Genomic DNA, 21,372 nt, shown 5'->3' on the forward strand with positions numbered 1-21,372 from the left:
AACTCTGCTCGCGTGACTTGGGGCATTTCAGAGCTGGATCATCTCCTCAAGGGACTCTTCCATGTTTTGGAAGTTTTCAATTTCTTGGATTGGTCCCTTGGGGTGATGTATAAGAAGGCGCATGACTCAGAGGGTCTCGACCCGGAAGTCCTTCTTTGTATCTTGTCGTGCATAGACAAGGCAGTGCAAGATGGCTCCTTAGAAGTCTCCTCTCTATTTGGAGCGGGACTACTGAAGAAGAGGACGGTATTCAGTGCTTTTCTGACCAAGGCGGTCTCCCACTCCCATGTCTGACTTTTTGTTTCCTTCTCAGTTAGTGAAGGACATTTCCCGATCACTAACTGAGAAGGCGACGCAAGACCTTCTCCTTCAGTCTTCAAGGAAGAAGAGACCTGCTGCAACGGTTGAGAAGAAAGGGCCGAGTACGTCTCTTCAGCCCTTTCGAGGAGGCCCTCCCTCCAGAGCTCCCTCAAAAAGGAAGGCTCCTGAGAGGAGAGGTAGATCTGCCTTCCATCCCTTTAAGAAGGGAAAGTGAATCTACACGCCTCCAAACACCAGTAGGTGCCAGGCTCCTAGGATTTGCGGAGGCCTGGGCACGCATCAACACGGACACTTCTTCAATGTCTGTGATAAGGAAGGGATACTGTATCCCCTTCCAGGACAGTCCTCCCCTGACTTCAACTCCGCGGGAACTGTCCGCCAAATACAAGGACCCTGTGCTGAGGGATACTCTTCGACTAATGGTGGATCAGATGTGGGACAAGAGAGCTATAGAGCTAGTGCTGGATCAAAACTCCCCGGGGTTTTACAATCGCCTTTTCCTGGTTGCAAAGGCCTCGGGGGGCTGGAGACCAGTTATAGACGTCAGCGCTCTGAAGAAATTTGTTCAGAAGGAGAAGTTCTCCATGGAGACTTCTGCCTCAGTCCTTACGGCTCTGTGCCAAGGAGATTGGATGGTTTCCCTGGATCTCCAGGACGCCTATTTTCACGTCCCGATTCACCCTTCATTTCATGACGGGGGGAAGGATCTTTCAGTTCAGGGCCTTGTGTTTCAGCCTGTCCACAGTTCCTCAGGTCTTCACAAGCCTGATGAAGAATGTGGCGAGGTTTCTTCACCTCTCTGTGTATCTGGACGACTGGCTCATCAGAGCCAGATCAGAGAGGCAGTGTTTGGAGGACCTTATTTTGACCCTGAACCTGATCAAGTTGTTGGGATTACTCGTAAACCTCGAGAAGTCGCAGCTGACCCCCAGACAGAACATTGTCTATCTGGGGATTCAGATGGATTCTCGGGGTTTTCGAGTATTTCCTTCGCAAGAGAGACTCGTGAAAGGCTTGGAGAAAGTTTCTCTCTTCTTATGGAAAGAACGGACTTCAGCGAGGGAATGGTTGAGCCTTCTAGGGACCCTTTCCTCGCTCAAACAGTTCTTTCCTCTAGGAAGACTTCATCTACGTCTGCTTCAATTCTTCCTCAAGAGGTCATGGAGTTGGAAGACCGGACGTCTATCAGACTTCTTCCCCATTCCAGTGGAGATGAAGCCTCACTTGGAATGGTGGTTTCCCCCGTTGAAAGAGAACAAGGGAATCTCCCTGGAGGTTCAGAACCCAAGCCGAGTGTTATATTCCGACGCGTTGGAGAAGGGTTGGGGAGCAACTTTAGGTACGAGAGAGGTGTCAGGCACCTGGGAGGCAGCACAGGTGTCCTGGCACATAAACTGCAAAGAACTCTTAGCCGTACACCTGGCACTGAAGAACCTCGAACCTTTTGTGTCAAACAGAGTAGTGCAAGTAAATGTGGACAACACCACCGCGCTTGCCTACATTCGGAAACAAGGAGGGACTCACTCCTTGTTCCTTTACAAACTAGCAAGAGACCTGCTGCTTTGGACTTCCCAGAGGAACATCTCCCTTCTTAAGAGATTTGTTCAGGGGGTAAGGAACGTAAGGGCAGACAGGCTGAGTAGGAGGAACCAGGTCCTTCACACAGAGTGGACCCTCCACTCAGAAGTGTGTCAGAGTCTCTGGTCTCTTTGGGGGACTCCTCATGTGGATCTCTTCGCCACATTCCTCTCCAAAAGACGAAGTCTTTTGCTCAGTGGTAGAAGACCCCAGAGCTCTGATAGTCGACGCCTTCCTGCTAGACTGGTCTCATGTAGACGTCTACGCTTTTCCACTTTTCAAGATCCTGGGACAAGTACTGAAGAAATTTGTGGCTTCAAAGGGGACAAGGATGACCCTGATAGCCCCCTTTTGGCTGGCACAAGATTGGTTCACAGAGGTGGTGGAGTGGACAGTAGATTTTCCCAGATCCCTTCCAAGAAGGATGGATCTTCTCAGACAGCCACACTTCGAGAGGTATCATCAAAACCTCCCCGCTCTCGCTCTGACTGTCTTTCGACTATCGAAAGACTTGTCAGAGCGAGAGGGTTTTCTCGCAAGGTTGCAAGCGAGATCGCGAGAGCCCGCAGAGCGTCCACTAGTGACTAGACGAGTATATCAGTCTAAGTGGGAAGTTTTTAGAAGGTGGTGCAAGTCGAAGAAGTTGTCCTCCTCCACTACCTCTGTGACCGAAATCGCTGATTTCTTCTTGTTCCTAAGAGAAAAGACTCATCTTTCTGTATCCACAATAAAGGGATACAGGAGCATGCTTTCGGCAGTCTTCAGGAATAGAGGCCTAGAACTTGCAGATAATAAGGATCTCCACGATCTTATAAGATCCTTTGAAACTACAAAGTCTAGGGAACCGGCTCCTCCTAGCTGGAACCTAGATGTAGTTCTCAAGTTCCTGTCATCTGAAAGGTTCGAACCTCTTCATCTGGCTTCGTTTCGAGACTTAACAAGGAAGTGCTTATTCCTCTTATCTTTAGCAACAGCCAAAAGAATTAGTGAGCTGCATCCCTAGAGGATAAAGTAGGATTCAAGGGAGACTCAGCCATTTGCTCGTTTAAAGCATTATTTTTAGCTAAAAACGAGAACCCCTCAAATCCCTGGCCTAAGACCTTTGAGGTTAAAGGCTTATCAAGTCTCGTCGGTAGTGAAGCAGAAAGATCTCTCTGTCCTGTAAGAGCACTAAAATTCTACCTGCAGAGAAAAAACCAAATGGGGGGGCTCTAGACAAGGTCTTTGGTGCGCGGTAAAAGACCCCACAAGACATGTCTAAGAATGCTCTAGCGTTCTTTGTGAGAAACGTCATTACAGACGCACATAAGATCTGTCCTGACGACGCGTTTCGACTCTTGAGAGTGAAAGCTCATGAAGTGAGAGCAGTAGCGACGTCTCTCTCGTTTCAAAAGAATATGTCACTAAAGAACATCTTGGAAGCGACATTTTGGAGATGCAACTCAGTATTTGCATCTCACTACTTGAGAGATGTTCGTGTGACCTACGAGAAATGTTTTTCTCTAGGTCCTTTCGTGTCTGCGGATACGATCCTGGGTACAGGAGCTAACACCGATCCTTAATTTTGTACATACTTTCTATTAGATATGTTCTAGACTTTCTGCTGACAAAAGTGCTAGATGTCGCACTGACGGATGTTCACTATTGTTCAGTAAGGAACTCTTGTGATATCTTCTTAGATGAGTATTAATTTTTTTTGGAAAATTTATGTGTGTGTGCGTAATGTGTTTTTGAGTTCTGGTTGTTGTGAAGAGTTTGGGGATAACTCTGAACAGTTCAATCTTTAGTACTAACATGGTGGTTAGGATCAGGTGATCGGGATCGGTTGTGTGCTCCTTCATAAGGTGTATTGTCATATAAGTGGATTAGCACCCATTGACAAAGTCCTTTTAGGCTCTGCTGAGTAAGCGGATCATACCCCATCGGCAGACCCGCAAGAACTCTTGGCCATAGATCACATATCTCGCTAAAGTTTCTTGAGGTGATGCAGACTCCTGGGCAGCAGCCACGAAGTCAACCACCTATCAGGTAGGAACCAAGGTTTTATTTATACCTACAACATATGTTGTTTACCTGTCTATTCCATAGTTAGCTGTCTCTTACCCTCCACCAAAGGGTGCCAATCAGCTAAGTATATATCTGACAGGTAAGTTGATTGTATGAAAATGATATTGTTATGATACAATAAAGTTTCATACATACTTACCTGGCAGATATATATGATTAATGGCCCACCCAGCCTCCCCGCAGGAGACAGGTGGAAGAGAGAAAATATGATAGAAAACGGGAATGGTTCCTAGTCCTGCCACCCAGGGCAGGCAGGTAGATCACCTGACCTACCTGTAGCGAGTGGCGCGAAATTTGAATTTCTGTCGGGGACGACGGAGTCTTAGCTAAGTATATATCTGCCAGGTAAGTATGTATGAAACTTTATTGTATCATAACAATATCATTTTAACACCATATTTCTTCAACTTCTTGGGATTGTACACTTTTATACTAAGACGTCCTTTGTAAGGCAGCATCCTCTCATCCAAAGAAAGGTTCTTGACTGGAACTCTGAGAAACTGGCACCGTTCATGAATGTAGTCCAACACTGGGCGAACTAAGATAAGGCGGTCGGGGTTATTCCGGGGTATGGCCCTTCGGTTGAAGGCATTGAAATACCTGTCCAATGCCAGGAAACTATCACAGGCCATAATGCCGGGCACATTGGGTGTACTTAAAGAAAAATTCCTCCTCCAATATTGCCTGACGTTGGCAACAGGCATCATTCCAAAAAAAAAATGTGCGAGCCCAAAAAAATGCGCCATGTCCATGAGGTTGCAGCCCTGCCAGCGATATGACAACGCCGTCCGCAGTTCCTCACGGTAGTACCGAGCGTAGTCCGTCGTCTCTGCAACCAGGTATTCCAGCAATTCCCGCATCAGGAACAGCTGAATGAACCCCAGAGCAGTGAGAGGAACAGGTACGGTCAGTCCAGGTGCTGCCGTTAATGGGTGCATGTTGGGTGGGGTGGGGTCCTCCGACCACCCCTCATTACTTTCGGATGTACGGCCTTCACCTAGGCTGGCGCAACGTTATGACCTCCTACGGGGGCTTCACACACACACACAAACACCACTGGCCAATCTCCCTTGCTTTTGCCCTCGCTCTCTATTTCGTCCCCAACAAGAAAACTCGACAACTCCTCCTCCTCCTCTTCAGACTCCATCATATGCACTAAAACCACTAAATTCCAGCTCACTTTCAGGCTGTGACTCCTGTACAGACATTGGGGGCAAATATATGTCATCACTTACATCGGCCGTGATGTAAGTGATGAGAACATGCGACCTGCTCTCGATCGAGCTCCAACAAGTACGCATCAATGTCCTTTTGTTGTTGGAGGTCTCCTAAATGTCTACGAAGGCCCCTCAGGACTCCCGGATGTGGTCCTTGGACATTTTCGGCCACACGAGGCCACACAACGCGGCGTTGGGAAGCTGGGTCATCTTGGGTGCTCGGTCCCTCTCCAGCATCCAAGTCCAAAACTCGCCTCACACGATCCCTACAGACAGGCAAAACGCGCCTTTCGCACTCCTGACGACATTGTGACATCTCTATGTACGTCCTGTTACGCCACAAATACTTTAGCACTTGCAAAAGTTCTGCAAAACAGGAATGCAGCAAGAGATCGCTCTTGGACGACGAGTCGCTGATGCTTGCTGGTGTGAGAAGAACGCAATTCGCGCATGCGCGGCTGGGTAACGCTTGTAAACAAACCAACAGTTTGATCCGTGAACTCCCAGCATCCCTCAAGGCGTGCAATTTAAAAATTTTTGCAAACTAGGCCTATAACTATTTTTCCGCGAATATTTAAAAAACTTTGTAGTCGACATATCGTACGTCAATTAAGCACCCGACAGATCATTTTAGTCAATGTACAATACGTCCAATCAGCATTTAAGGGTTAATTAGTCAAATACTAACTTAGATGCAAACATGCATTATCAATTGTACAAGTGAGAATGTGACAGGCACAGTAAACTCAGCTGAGAATGATCTACTGAAACTAGAACTCGCCCCAAAAATGTGATGTACTTTATACTATAAGCAAAATAATGGCAAAAAAAAAAAATAAATTAAATTAAAAATACAAAAAGTTAGAGTGGATGAGAGGGATTCTGCAGTGATTGACAGGTACTCTTGACTTAATGCTGAACTCTTTGAGAGGGATTCTGCAGTGATTGAGAGGTACTCTTGACTTAATGCTGAATGTTTGGCGTGAAAGTGATAATGCATCAAGGCATCTCGAGACAAACCTATTAGCCTGCACAACGGGCACCAAGACAATTTGTTCTCGTCAAAATGTGACAAGTACCGAATTTGACACATTCTGAAGCAGACAGGTACTGAAGTATTTAGGTAAAAAAGTGTCCTCATCGTCCTCTTATTTTAGCTGAGGGCCCCAAGGTATCACATAAAAAATGTCAGAATCTTCCTAATTTTTGGTTTGCTCCGTTAATAAATTTTCAAAGAAATGATATTTATTTAAGCAAAATTTTGATCAATGTATTGAAGATCAAACCTTCAGACTAGCTGTTTGAAGTCAAGTGTTTTGACCTAGTAGTGTGATTGATTAAATTACCAAATAAAAGTGAGTTATCATAATTGCAATAAGAATAAAAATTATGATAGTTGGGAGAGTGGTAGGTTTTGAAAGTGCCACCGGCTTGTTCCCTAATATATTTTGTCACTTACATCTAAGAAATCTTTTTTTTTTTTTAATCCAAATTAATAATGAATTTGTTTCCTTCCAGGCTAACTTAGTGACCTGGGCTGAGCTCTGTAAAATTGGTGAATCCATGGCCAGGGGATTGATGTACCTGCATGAAGAGCAACCAGCAACCAAATGTGAAGCACTCAAACCTTCAATTGCCCACCGCGACTTCAAGAGCAAGAATGTACTCCTGAAGGCTGATTTATCCGCATGCATTGCTGACTTTGGTCTGGCACTTGTCTTCCATCCAGGACAGTCAGCTGGTGATACTCACGGACAGGTTTGCCACTACCTATGTGTGTCTAATTTATCTCTATTCATCAACCTGTATTTTATGGTTTGAGGTACAGATATAATGTGTTTCAAAGCAGAAGAGTTTTCAGACCCCATTGTTGAGAGGAAATACTGCCTAAATGGCATTTGAACTTCTTTCTCTTCAGAGACCAGAGACAACTGCACTTTTCTAATCTGCAGGGTGCTGTGAATATAGAAATAACATTCCATATCCTCCACACTTACTAGAGGTGCAGTGTTTTCTTACCAAGCAGTGTGTGGATATTGTAAAAAAACTGAGAAAGAATACGTAATAAATCTTGGAATTTTATTGTACATAGTGCAGAAGTGTAGGGAAATGTGCATTTTGTGTAAGAGTTTGTATGAAACAAAGGTGAATGCAGTATGTGTGCAGGACAGTGATTGTCTGGGTTAGTGTAAAAGTGCAGAAGTAGGGGAGGGATAATGCTTGTAATAGCAAGAAGTCTGTTAGTGGGTTAAGAAAAAAAAAATTGGTTTTATGAATGGTGAATGAAGAAAAATTTGTTATTTTTGTGAATGGGTGAAAGAGTAAGAAATTGTTAGTTGTGTAAATGGATTAAACTATACAAATACAGTGGTACCTAATTTGTCGAACGTTTCTTATGTCAAACTTTCCATTTTTCAAACTAAATTTTTGAGAAAATTTTGTATTGTTTGTGGAACAAATGCTTGCACTTCAAACTGAACAATTATCTAGTTTATATTTGTATTTGACGGCCTACTGGGTCTTATAAGTTAAACTGTATTATTTTTTTGTTTTTCATTTGCAATATATAGTTCCTGTTGTCTCCTATCGGCAAGTGTCGCTTTCTGTCACCAGGTGTTGCCTCCTGTCGGCAGCTGTCTCCTCCTATCGCTCTCTGGCATAAGAAGAGTTTGTCCTATCGCTCTCTGGCATAAGAAGAGTTTGAACTGGAGAAACCCCTTCGGTTTAATACCCATTTGTTGCAACTACCTCGGTCTTTCCTAGCTCCATAAGCAATTGGAGATAGGCCGTCATTCATGGACATTTTGAGACAGAATAACATTTAAGTGTCTGTCCCCATACTTTTTGGTTTGTCTAGCATGGTTATAGTGCCTTTCCAAAGAGCAGTCAGACTTGTAGTAGATATGCAGAAACATATTCCTCTTACCAGTACATCCTCATTCACACAAGTTCCTACAAGATGTATTTATAAGGTATTGCTCTGTGTGCTTTGTCTGAGTTAGTTTACAGTGCCTCTGTAAGTATTGTCTGGGATTTTGTTTCCCACAGGTGGATGGTATCAACTTTAAGAGCAAGAATCACTGGTTCAAGTTGGCCAATTTTGTCAACTGTATTCCAAAGGCCAAGGACCTCTTGCTTCACCTGGCCCAGTTTCTATTCATTATGATGTTTAATTCTCTAAATCCTCATTCTTATATAGTGATGTGGAGATGGTACAGTAGTACCTCGAGATACGAAATTAATCCGTTCAGAGGCGCCCTTCGTATCATGAGGTTTTCGTATCTTGGACCACATTTTACATGTAAAATGGCTAATCCGTTCCAAGCCCTCCAAAAACACCCCAGTAAATTTCATAATAAAGCTAAATTGACCTATAAACAATGAAATACTACAACAATTTGGACCATTCAATACCTAAATTAATAACAAAATGCAAAATAACCTGTAAATAAAGTGTATTAGTCTACATGGTATACAAGAAATACTGTACGTAAAATGTGGAAGCTTACTTTTCGAGTGAGGCTATCTCCGAAAGTGGCGGCAGAGGAGGAGGAGGACAAACGATTGCACTTTATGAAAAGCGGCTAGAACATCCTTAATTTCTGCCTTTTTTTTTTTTTTTTTTTTTTTTTTTTTTATAATATATATACAGAATTTCAACTTCATCACCACTTTCAACTTTGTTTTTTATCACTTGGTTCTTCCTTTTTGCTTATAACTTTCTGTTTTTTATCACATGGTTCTTCCTTTTTGCTTACTCCTGCTAATGCTAAAGGCCTCTTTAAAAAATAACGATCCAAGGAAGATTGCTTCTGCCTACTTTTCGCAATGTTCCTGAAACGACTCAGACAAACGTCATCAAACTGCGCAAGCATACAACCTGTGTGAGTCTTTTCGGGGTGTCTTTTTTTTCTATAAACGCATAGTGTTCATTAACGGCTGCCCGTCTTGATAATTATCTACTAATTGTTGCACCTCATGACTCTGTTGGCCTTGGTGTCCATCAAAACCCTGTTCAACCAAATGCTCTCTCTGCAACTGATTTGGGTACTGAATGTTCGGCTGCTGACCTTCAACATAAACCGAAGTGCCTTGATTATACGTACTGGTATGCATGTTGTAAATGATTGGTCAACACCCTCTGTTCAGCTGGGAGTGGAGATTCTACCAACCTTGCAAAGTTTCCAGTTATCCCATGAGAGAGACCTTGATCACTTATCCCATGTGAGAGATCTTGGTCACTTATCCCACGTGAGAGATCTTGGTCAATCATATCATATATGTCGTCACTCAAGAGGTGCTCTTCTTTTTCCATTTTCTGTGAAAAGATATGAGAAATTTTTTTTTAAAATACACATTGACGATCCCGAAACAAATACTTCGTGCATACTATAACAATGCTGGTACCGAGTGGCTGAGGCACGCCACCACGTACATAGATGCATGATGGGAGGGACGCTGGCCAATAGGAGAGAAGGATCTCATGGCCGCAACTAGCATCAGGAACCAATGGGAGAGCTGGAGGATGGTGGCGAGTCTACTAAGTTGGCAGCGCGCGAGTTTCAAAATTGATATCGGTGGTTCGGGCGAATCTCGGACTTTACAGAAACCTTTCGTATCTTGAAAACTTTTCATATGTAGAGCCGTTAAATTTTTCGTATTGGCTTTCATATCTCGAGTTTTTCGTAAGTTGAGCCTTTCGTATCTCGAGGTACCACTGTACTTGAAATGTGCAGGCTTGTCTAAGACAAATAGACACTTGCTTCTTGAAGAATTTTAGGCGTGAAGGAAGCTTCCTGTACTATGATGAGGGCTTTCTTTATTAGAAAACATGACCTCACTGGAGATCTTATCAGATAAGCAGGCTCAGTTAATGTAAAGTCTGGGCATAACATAGTATGACAACTAACGTTCATTAAATTTGTAAGTACTGGCAGCCCTTGGTACCGAAGGGGTTTCTGTTTCTGGGGGCTTGACGGTAACGGAAAAGACGCTAAAGGAAATTCAAGTCTACTGGCACCACAATCCACTTTAACAGTGCCCTAGACTTGTTAACGATTCCTTAGAGAGTTTCACAACCAGATATTTTGCCCTAACTTGTAATAACTCCTCATCATTTACTATGATCTGCATGGTAGTTTTACAAAATTTTAATGTCAGATTCAATGAACTTAGTAGTTAATCTTGGCCTAGAAGGAGAGAGAGAGAGAGAGAGAAAAAAAAAATCACCTTTTTTAGAATACTAATGTTTACTCCATCTCTTTATTTATCATATCATCTTGTTAAACAATTTAAAAAGCAAAAGAGAATGATAAAAGTATAGTAACATTATAATCGTTGCTCAAACAGTCCAGCCATAAACAACTGAATGAAAACTGTTGTTTTGCTGCAACAACCAAACAGAATCATAACAACTAAGCATCTTGCTTGCGTTTCAGCCATTGTACAGTAGTAAGTAATTACCGTAGTTTTGTTACAAATGACTTTCGCTATGGTAAACATCGGCATGCTAAATTTAAATTGCAGTTGTAGCTGAAGCAAAGGAAACTGTTCACATGCTAATAACTCACAGTTATCATGCATCAGTAACATGGATAGAACTTGACCACAAATGATAGTGTAGATTAGTATTTTAATAAAAAAATGCTGGGCATGAAAGAACAGATTTTACTGTTGTTTTTACACTGCTAAAAGATAAATACATATAGCTCATATTATATGGAAATAAGGTAAAAATAGCGAAAGGAATGTGTTAATTTTTTCACAGAAAAAATCATGCTTAAAGCCCCATCTTTTAACAAAAAATATGACTAAATCTAATTCACAAGAAGACATATTTAAGTCATATTTCGACTTTGAAACACTTCATAGAATAAAACTTAACCTTGTCCCATTATTTATAGTTTCTAGAGATTAATTTATGCTAAATAGAGGCAAGAAAGTCACTCTGAATTGAGTAAAATACAGAGAAATTATTTTACCGAGTCAGCTGATTTTTCCAAACCAAAATATGATCGCAACGGCGTCATGGCTTAACAAAAAATAACTAAATCTAGTTTTACAAGATGTATTTGTCATATTATGATTTGTAAAACACTTCAAATAATGAAACATAACCTTTTCCTGTATAGATAGCATTTCTAGAGATTAGTTTACACTAAATAGAAGCAAGAAAATCGCTCAGAATTGAGTTCAATGCAGCAAAATAAACTTGCTTCATCAGCTGATTTTTCCAAACCAGAGCATGATCAGTTTGTATGTATTTTATAATACAATAGTAATATAAATTTACATATAGTATTATCGGATACAATGAAGTAAAGGATAACTTCTTTTAATAGAGCCAAGGAAATATGCATAATTGTTACTTTTATTTTTTATGAGGCGGTCTTGGCACTCGCCCTAAGCCACCGACAACCAGACAACAGTGCTATAAACCCTATGGAAGGTAAAACCCAGTCATGAATATATTGAAGAAGTGCACGAAAACCGATCCCAATGTTAACCATGGTCTGCCTGTAATCCAGGACCATCTTTGTCACCAGGTTCTGTAGGAAGGAGTCTGTAACCAAGAGTTGTCCATTTTATTCTTGAGCTCTCCTCCAGGTTTTGGTTTTCCCTTTGTCGTGCAACACCACAATGAGTTTTAACTAGTGCCATTACTCTCATACAACATAAAATGGTCAACACTACACCTGGTAAAACTTTCTAGATGTCAGGGCAGAGGTCTGGAAAAACTAACCCCTATTAATAATAATAATAACAGGGCAGTGGAAAAACCATCAGAGACGCCCAGCAAGTTGACCCCTGGTCAGAAACAAGTCGTGGAAAGTGCTTCTTTGAGTGAAATGAACAACATGATACAGGCAGTCCCCAACGGAAGCCGGAAAAATCATCAAAAATCCTAAGAAAACCTTACTATTAATGCTCTAGGTGTATTAAAATTTATGTAATTTTTATTGCATTTTTTATTTAAAAATAACCTTCAAATATTGATTATTTTGCATTTTGGGAGTCATATTTCTTCCTCCAGATTGGTGTTGTAAGTGCCGTAACCCTGGAAATAATATCTTATGAATATAATTGAAAAACGTTGTGACCTCGGAATGTCGTAAGCCAGGGACTGCCTGTATTGGTTTGATCATTCATTCTATGGAAGGACAGTGTTTTAGAGAATGGGGATCCAGGAAAGAACAGACTACATACAGAGGGTCATTATATCCTCAAGTTTGGCAGTTGCTTTGGGATTTGAGCAGCTCACATTTAGATGAACAGGAACACCCAGATGATGACTAGTACTCCTTTGATGGCCCTGAGGCTTATTCTTCTGTCAAGAGGGAATCAACTCAAACAATAGTATTTCATACACTTCAACTAACTTATACATCTCATTATTAACCACTTGGAGGTGCTAGAATGACCCCTCCCAATAAGGGGGTTTTCATGGTATCATAGGACCTATCCTTAAGTGGAAAACAGCCATGCCCTTGTGTTGGGAGCAGTGGTCTGTGTAGTGCTGAGGGTGTCATTCTAGAGGAATTTTCAGCACCTGGAACCTTGTAGACATCAATGTTATCTGCTTTCTTAACCCTGGATAGGTTTCGCTATATTGGTTCCAACTTCGACTGCCAAATCTGCCACCTGAACTATCTGACTTGCACTAACAAAACTATAAACTGAATTTGCTATGGTGAACCTATTGCTCTCTCTCTCTCTCTCCTTTTTTTTTTTTTTTTTTTTTTTTTTTTTTTTTTTTTTTTTTTTTTTTTTATTAATAATAATACTAATATATTAGGGTGTATAGCCATTATTGCATTTACAAAGATTTCTGTAAGAACATGTCATAAGATAAACCTCGGAAATCTCTCTCTCTCTCTCTCTCTCTCTCTCTCTCTCTCTCTCTCTCTCTCTCTCTCTCTCTCTCTCTCTCTCTCTGCTGAGATTTAGCAGCAAGTTCATCAAATCTGACATTAAGAATTTGTAGAACTACCATGCAGACCATAGTAAATGATTAAGCAAATTAAATTCCACATTGCAAATATAAAGATTTATTACATATTACGGCAAAATATCTGGCTGTGACACTAAGACATTGTTAATAAGTCTAGAGCACCATTAGGTTAACTGTGGTGCCTGTAGACTTTTGAATTTTGGTTACCGGCGATTTCAGTTAGCATCAGGCACCCAGGAATGGAACCCCTGTTGTTAACTGGGGGCTGCCTGTACAGGATTATATAATCAGTATTTTTTGAAAATTAGTAAATCATTTTTTTATAAAGAAATGTATATAGTCATGAAAATATCAAAATAAACCTATTGATGAATATTTATCGACATAAAAATCTGCAACCTGCCAAGTTTTTTTTTTTTTTTTTTTTTTTTGCCGATAATTTATACATGGGTTCGACAGAAAAATACATGAAATGAAAGGGGGGTTGATCATAAATTTTCTTTGTTAGGTCTCACAGTATGTATATTCCTTCTTCGCCCATTCTCTTTTGCACTTCTGCAAGAATTCCATGACATGTCCATTTATGTCATCACTAAAATGGAAAGGAAGATTAGCAAATGATATGATGTAAATTATCCTTACCTTTCACAAGAACTTGAAAAAGACTATTTACAAACCATTGTGGGACCTCTTTTACAAGACAATCATAAATTTTACCAAGTAATACATGTTTTTTCTGATAAATGATTTTATTTAATTTTGTAAAATTATAATTAAAGTGCGTAATATCTAAACAGGTAACTAAAATTAGTAACAAATTCTGTGTGTAGTATATTTGTTGTAATATTTGTGAATTTACTGAGAAGATGCTGTAACTTTTTTTAATTATACATGTTTTTTCTAATATTTCTATGCAAGGTTACCACTAACTTACTACAGTAATACCTCAATCTTATGCGATTTAAGTTGTTCGAATTCACCCACGTAGATATTTTAAGTAATTTATAACCTTTAAAGCTTTTATGTGTAAAATAACGTTGAGTAATGAAAATAATAATTCTCTCTCTTACTGAGATGAGAGAATTTTTATGGTACATGTATGTACTATGTTTATTAATATTTTCAAATAATAATATTAATAACTACTATAATTACAAGAATAATACATATTAATAACTACTATAATTATAAGATAAGTATGTGATAGTATTTTAAAGAAGTGACCTTTCATTTCACTTTTAAGTAAAAACAATTCTTCTCCATCACACTCTCTTACTGAGATGGGAGAATTTTTATGTTACATGTACTGGCAGTCCCGGCTTACGAAGGGGGTTCCGATCTTGAGACACGCCGTAAGGCAAAAATCGTAATCCGGAAATTTGTTAAAAATCCTAAGAAAACCTTACTCTTAATGCTTTGGGTTTATTAAAAATTATGTAAACTGCATTTGTCTTGCATTTGTCATAAAAAAACCTTCAAATATTGATTATGTTGCATTTTTGGAGTCATATTTCTTCCGCCAGATTGTCGTCATAAGCATCGTAACTCTGGAAAGTACGTCGTAAACCTGGAAATGTCTGGTGAATATAATTGAAAAGCATCGTAACCCCGGAACGTCGTAAGCCGAACCCATTGTAAGCCGGGACTGCCTACGTTTCTTAATATTTTAAAATAATAATATAACTATAATTGCAGAATGATGCGTATGAAAGATTCTTTCCCCTCATCTTTCTTTTTAACTCCGTCAGAAAGTTGAAGTCCAGAGCCATCAAATAATGTGACAGTAGGGGGGAGTGTTGCCGATTAGCTGGTCAATGATTTGTACATAATTCTCTCTCTCTCTCTCTCTCTCTCTCTCTCTCTCTCTCTCTCTCTCCTCTCTCTCTCTCTCTCTGAGATGAACAAAATTTATTATAGTATTTTAAAGAAATAGGGAAAAAGAAGAGAGAACTAGGTTGTACATATGTATGCACTCCTATATTTTTACCAACCATTCACAGGCAGTCCCCAAGTTACAATGGGGGTTCCGTCATTGAGACGCATTGCAACCCGAAAATCATCGTAAACCGGATCATCGTCAAAAATCCTGAGAAAAACAAACTTTTAATGCTTTGGGTGCATTCTAAACTATGTAAACTGCATTCTTATTGCATTTTTCATCCTAAAAACCTTCAAATATTGATTATTTTGCATTTTTGGTGTCATATTTCTTGTGCCAGATCAGCGGTAGGCGCTGTAACACTGGAACATGTGTCATAACCTTGGAAATAATTTCTGGTTAATATAATTGAAAAGCGCCTTAACCTCAGAACGTCGTAAGCCGAGCCCGTCGTAACCCGGGGACTGCCTGTATTTCTTTTTTATGGGTAATGTAATAAGCTAACTTTTAAATGAAATTACAGTAACTTTAATTTCATTTAAAAATTAGCTTATTATTTAGGGGACCATGATTAGGGTCATATTTAGTATTCAAACCCTATAAGTAAAAATTTATAGCATTTTTTAGAGACTGCCAAACTTATGCAAAACTTCCCTTTGGCTGAGGGGGTGTAGAACCTAACCTTGCGTTAGTACAAGGTATTACTGTATATGTTTGAATATGTATATATATTGTGTGTGTGTATATATATATAAAAATATATATATATATATATGTATATATCTATATATATATATATAGTATATATATATATATATATATATATAGCGAATACCACTGGAAAATGATAGTCAGAAATCCAAGCACTTTCGTCTTTACTAAGACATTGTTAAGCTCCTTGACAATGTCTTAGTAAAGACGAAAGCGCTTGGATTTCTGACTATCATTTTCCTGTGGTATTTGCTTATTTATGAAGTCACATGCATCTACTGTGATTTTTTAAGCATATATATATAATTGTGTGTGTGTGTTGAAAATCCTTGATATATAATATTTAGTAAAACTAAAAGAATATAACAAGTGTTGGAGACAGTTACAGATTGTTTATGTGAAATGGGTATTATGACACTAAAACTAGTATAAAGCAAATCACCACATTTAAATGGTCCCTCTTCAATGAATTGAGGTTAGAGCTTGGACTCATGTGTTTAGTGGCTTTAGTAAATTTACAAATTACCAATTTTTTTTACAATTTACAATGTTTCTTTTACTGTGGTGATGGAGAGAGTCTAATACATGAGACTTCAAATGTATTAGACATGTTGATGAGAATAAACTGACTCTAGATGTGTGAACTACGATTTTTTTTACATACAATGTTTCTTTTACTGTGGTGATGGAGAGTCTAATATGACTTCAAATGATTGACTGTTGCCTGAGAATGAGCATAGTATTATTGTGCTGTAACACTCTGGCAGTTTCTTTTACAATATCTTTAAAAGGTTAAGGTATTTTAATTACAAGACAACAGTTTTTGTAGTCCCTGCCACAATATTGGTATTTCTTTTTGAAATTGCACATTTTTGTCATAGTTATTGTGTGTGCATTATGATACTTCTGATGATAGTATCCTCTTATTCAGGTTGGTACTCGTCGTTACATGGCTCCAGAGGTTTTAGATGGTGCCATTAATTTCCAGCGGGATGCCTTCCTACGCATTGACATGTATGCCTGTGGCCTGGTTCTCTGGGAGATACTGTCCAGGTGTTCAAGTGAGTTCCCATATTGCTCTAGCAAATATCATCCTGATGGTCTGAAAATGTTTTAATGCAAGCTAGCTCCAGTCTCTCTCTCTCTCTCTCTCTCTCTCTCGTCTCTCTTCTCTCTCTCTCTTCTCTCTCGAGATCTCATCTCTCTCTCTCTTCTGTCTCTCCGTCTCTCTCTCTCTCTCTCTCTCTCTCTCTCTCTGAGAATTGACTTCTATTCCTGATATGATTCCACAGAAGAACCATTAATTTTTCACAAGTTGTAAGATTTTGTTATTCAACCAATAGCAAATGACAAAACTGAGAATATAGACACCATATAAGTATTTTAGATTTTACTATCAAGTTTTTAAGAAGTAACTTGCTAAACAGTATTTGTTAATGATGAACCCATCAATTTTAAATAGCCTTACTCTGCTTATTTCACTCATCTTTTCATCCTTTTCTTGATATATGGAGCTTTTTAGTTTTTTGCAGGAAGTTTTTAAAATCCATAGTGTTAACTTTTGAGCCCAGTGGTGTCCTTGGCCACAGTCTCTGATCAGCTATCACCTCATATGTGCAGGAGTTGCCAGATCTCATAGTTTACCATCTGGCACTTGGAAAATGTCCTATTGTTAAGAACTCAGGTTTGTTAGCTATGAAAAATACAAATTGATTAAGAAAAATTTATTTTTAGATTTTTAAGTCATTTTTAGTTGCTTTTCATTCTTGGAATTGCTTATTTGCTCCTTATGGTCAGTATCTTTCAATAAATGGCAGCTGCTGTTATGAGAGTATATGCACATCCATATATGAGGATAATTTCAGTGACAGCTGGTTTGGTGGTTGAAATATGGTAACATGGTAGTTGAGGTGGTAGGTGCGATGAGTGGCTGGATACTGCCGCTCTCCTCAGAGTAGCCCGATCATTTTTTCTTTGGCCAGTGTCTATTCCACAAGTCTCCATTGCTACTGTGGTTACTGATGTACTTCAGTATGAAGCTGTGTTTTTGTTAATCTTATTTATGTATATAAGTGTTCAGTAATGATTAAACAACAACAAATTCAGAATCTATCGGTAATTTTTTTAAGACATTTAAGACTACAGGTTTGCCAATTCATAATTATCCTGGTTCATGTATGAATTAGTAGCTCTCTGTTAAAGCAAGAGTTGATTTTGTCTATTAGAGAAACATCAGTTATGAAAGTTTCATGACTTGCATCAGCATGTGTATGTTGAGTATTTATGTAGGTTCATTTATTTCCCCCTGTTCTCAGCATCCTCCTTTGTCTTTAGTTTGCTGAAGGAGGAGTCCTCCCAGGAGTCTTCTTGAGGGTTATCTTTCTGAATTCCCTTGGGCAATCCTTTCTCTGTCAACAAAGTGCCAGTCCTCAAACTCTTCTTGGTTTCAGAGCTGTGGATGAAGCTGTAGGTTAGCCTTGAAATTTTGAACAGGTTGTCAGCTCAACTCCTGGTAGGTACAGTCTAGTTACCTCCTGACTGCTAAGCCATCTAGGTTTGTGACAGTTTGAAACTTTTTGGTGCTGATGTTCTCTGTTGCTTGGATGTGTAAAGATGTTGGGGTAGAATGTCAGTGAAGAGCTTTAGTAGTACATATGCAGGCTCATTCCCTGTTGACCTCTCAGTCTTCCAAAGAACTCATCTCTTACCCTTCCTGGTTCTGGTAGGTACTCGGGTGTAGGGAGATGAGTCCTAGTGTTCTTCCATCTTCTTGAGCAGTTATTGTGACATGCATATCTGACCTCTTCCACTCAGGTTTTTTTTTATACCCCTATGCCAGTCATGATTCTGTTTTGCATTTTTGGGTTTCTGGAGATTTCCCAGTCAGCCATAAGGCAAATTAAGTTTTCACCTTAATCCTTTGTCTGGATCCCTTTGTGGAGGCCCAAATTGGCTTCCTATACAAGGACTCTTGTATTACCCATGCAGCTACCTTGTGTGACTGCAGTTAGCCTTTTGTATTTTCAATTTCATTCTGTTCGTTTAGAATTTACCTCAGAAACATTGGAACTTTCCTTACTACCTCCCTACATTGTCACTAGATAAAGGTCCTTATCACTATGTTGTGGAAGGACTTGGATTTTTGGCAGTCAATTGGGGAAATAATGAAACAAACCTCAAGATGTGATTATGTCATCAGTATCTCTGTGGTCCTATCCCTGTATGCCAAGGAGAATAGAAATGAGTTGTGCACGATAACAGACATAATTCGGCTTATTTTTTAATATTTTATTAATTTTGCTGTAATAATTAGGCTTGATTTTCAATATTTTATCATTTGCAACAATATTAGTGCCTACCCCTTACAGTCCATACTATGTACCTAGCCTAACCTATGGCGCTTGGTCAACCATCGGTAATACGGCTGCATTGGGTGTATGTATGTCAGTTATTTTGATACAGTATATGTATATTTAAAAATGAAAAAAGTGCATCTAATATGTTATGTTATTTAACAATGAACTTATTTAATTGTAATTTATATATAATGTTTTGTATAAAAAGGTATGATTAGGTTAATAACTGGTGGTTAAGAAGGGGAGGTCAGGGGCTCTACTATATTAATGTATGTAATATATACAGGCAGTCCCTAGCTTACGATGGGGGTTCTGTTCTTGAGAATTGTCTGAAGCAGAAAATCGTTGTAAGCCAAAAAATTTTCAAAAATTCTAAGAAAACCTTACTTTTAATGCTTTGAGTATTTTAAAAACTATGTAAACTGCATTTTTGGAGTTATATTTCTTCCATCATATCAGCGTTGTAAACCTGGAAATAATTTCTGATTAATATAACTGAAAAGCGTTGTAACCTCGGAATGTCGTAAGCCGAACCTGTAGTTTGGCAGGGACTGCCTGTACTCTATTATATATTATGTACAAAAATTTCTGATTCACATCAGGATTGAACCCAGATGTTTCAATTGAAAGATAAGACTGCTGGCCAACAAGGCGACACAAGTCATAAAAGAAGCTGGAACCTAAGTTCTACTATACCAAAGGCTTTACCTGGGCAGGCTAACTGCCTTGCATACCAGCAAGTTTTCCCCAGGTCCCCAACGCAGCAGTGACCCAATTGACAGCATTTCGTTCAAATTATCCCTTTTGAGTTAAAATGATAGAAATAATCAACACAATCACTTGTAGAACAGAAATAAATTTCTGACTAATGAGGATCAAACCCAGGTTTTTCAATTGAATGATGAAACCACTGCCAACTAGGCCCCACAAGTCATAAAAGAAACTGAAATCTAAGTACCATTTTGCCTAAGGGTTTACTTGGGCAGGCTAACTGCCTTGCATACCAGCGAGTGGCCCCATTGACAGCATTTCATTCAAATTAACCTTTCTGGGTGAATATGATAAGAATAATCAGCACACAATTACTTGTGGAACAGAAATAAATTTTGACTCTCATCAGGATCGACCCCAGTTCTTTCAGATTTCCGAGTGGCATGAGGTGTGTCCAACAATTTTTTTTTTTTTTTTTTTTTTTTTTTTTTTTTTTTATGCAGACAGTTCATCATGTTCCATATTTTGAATAATACAGTACAGGCAGTCCCTGGTTATTGGCAGGGGTTCTATTCCCAGCAGGGTTTTAGTAAGCAAAAACTGCCATTAACCAAAACTTGGCAATTTATTGGCACCTTGTTGCTAATAACTGGGGACTGCCTGTAGTATCTTAAATTTAAATCTCGTTAAATCAAGATTGATGTAATCAGCACTATTTAGAAAAAAATACTATTGAAAGCCAGTTCCCTGCCATGCTGACAAAATTGGAACACATAAGAAATGTGGAGTGGAGAAGATAGTTCATTGTTTAATCTTAATTATTTTTGCATGTGAAAGACCCGAGATGTGAGTTGAATTCTCATTTCCTAGGATTTCTGGTGAGATACTGAATGTAATTTGAGATTAAAGTTTCTCTGTACTGTCAAGTGGGTAAACTTGTGTATGTACAATATTACTAATAATAAAAGTTTATTAGAAAGTAATACATATAAGAGAAATATAGGATGTGTCAGTAGTTATTTTTCTAAGCCTTTGATTATGCCATTTGTAATAAAAAGTAATAAAAGAAAAATATAGGATATGTCAGTACTTATTTTTTTAAGCCTTTGATTATGCCATTTGTTTATTTTTTGGTGTCAAACTTTTGTTATATAGTAAGGTTAATGTTCTTTTCTTTGCTAATAATAGGTCAGGATGGTCCTGTGCCAGAGTATCACTTGCCATTTGAAGAAGAAGTTGGACAGCACCCAGCACTGGAGGAAATGCAGGAATGTGTTGTAACAAAGAAGATTCGACCTGCCATCCGAGACAGCTGGCGAAAGCATGCTGTAAGTACTGTCATTTTACAGCACTTCATGAAAAAATTATATTTCACTTACAATATGGGCCTGCTTTTGATAATTTTGATAGTTGTTTACTGTATATTAAGTGTCGTTGAGAATTTTTTATGATAGCTGTGTCATTTATAGTGCCGGAAAGTTTCGTAGGTGGGGTGGTTGGAAAGCGGGGCACCATGGGGGAGAAGGGGTCACCAAGGCTGGGGAGAGGAATTCACCCAGAGGAAGTGTCGGAACACTAGCT

General features: G+C 39.1%; 1 protein-coding gene across 7 annotated transcripts in view; it reads left to right on the plus strand.

The window, feature by feature from the left end:
- Positions 1–21,372, plus strand: part of LOC135215499 (activin receptor type-2A-like) — a 196,444-nt gene that overhangs the window by 158,841 nt on the left and 16,231 nt on the right. For all 7 annotated transcript variants that reach the window (XM_064250280.1, XM_064250291.1, XM_064250309.1 and 4 more), the window contains exons 8-10: positions 6,702–6,941; positions 16,656–16,785; positions 20,980–21,119. In XM_064250280.1, the coding sequence (XP_064106350.1) occupies positions 6,702–6,941; positions 16,656–16,785; positions 20,980–21,119 (510 nt within the window). The remainder of the gene's footprint in view (positions 1–6,701; positions 6,942–16,655; positions 16,786–20,979; positions 21,120–21,372) is intronic.

Source organism: Macrobrachium nipponense, chromosome 19 (assembly GCF_015104395.2).
Source record: "Macrobrachium nipponense isolate FS-2020 chromosome 19, ASM1510439v2, whole genome shotgun sequence".
NCBI lineage: Eukaryota > Metazoa > Arthropoda > Malacostraca > Decapoda > Palaemonidae > Macrobrachium > Macrobrachium nipponense.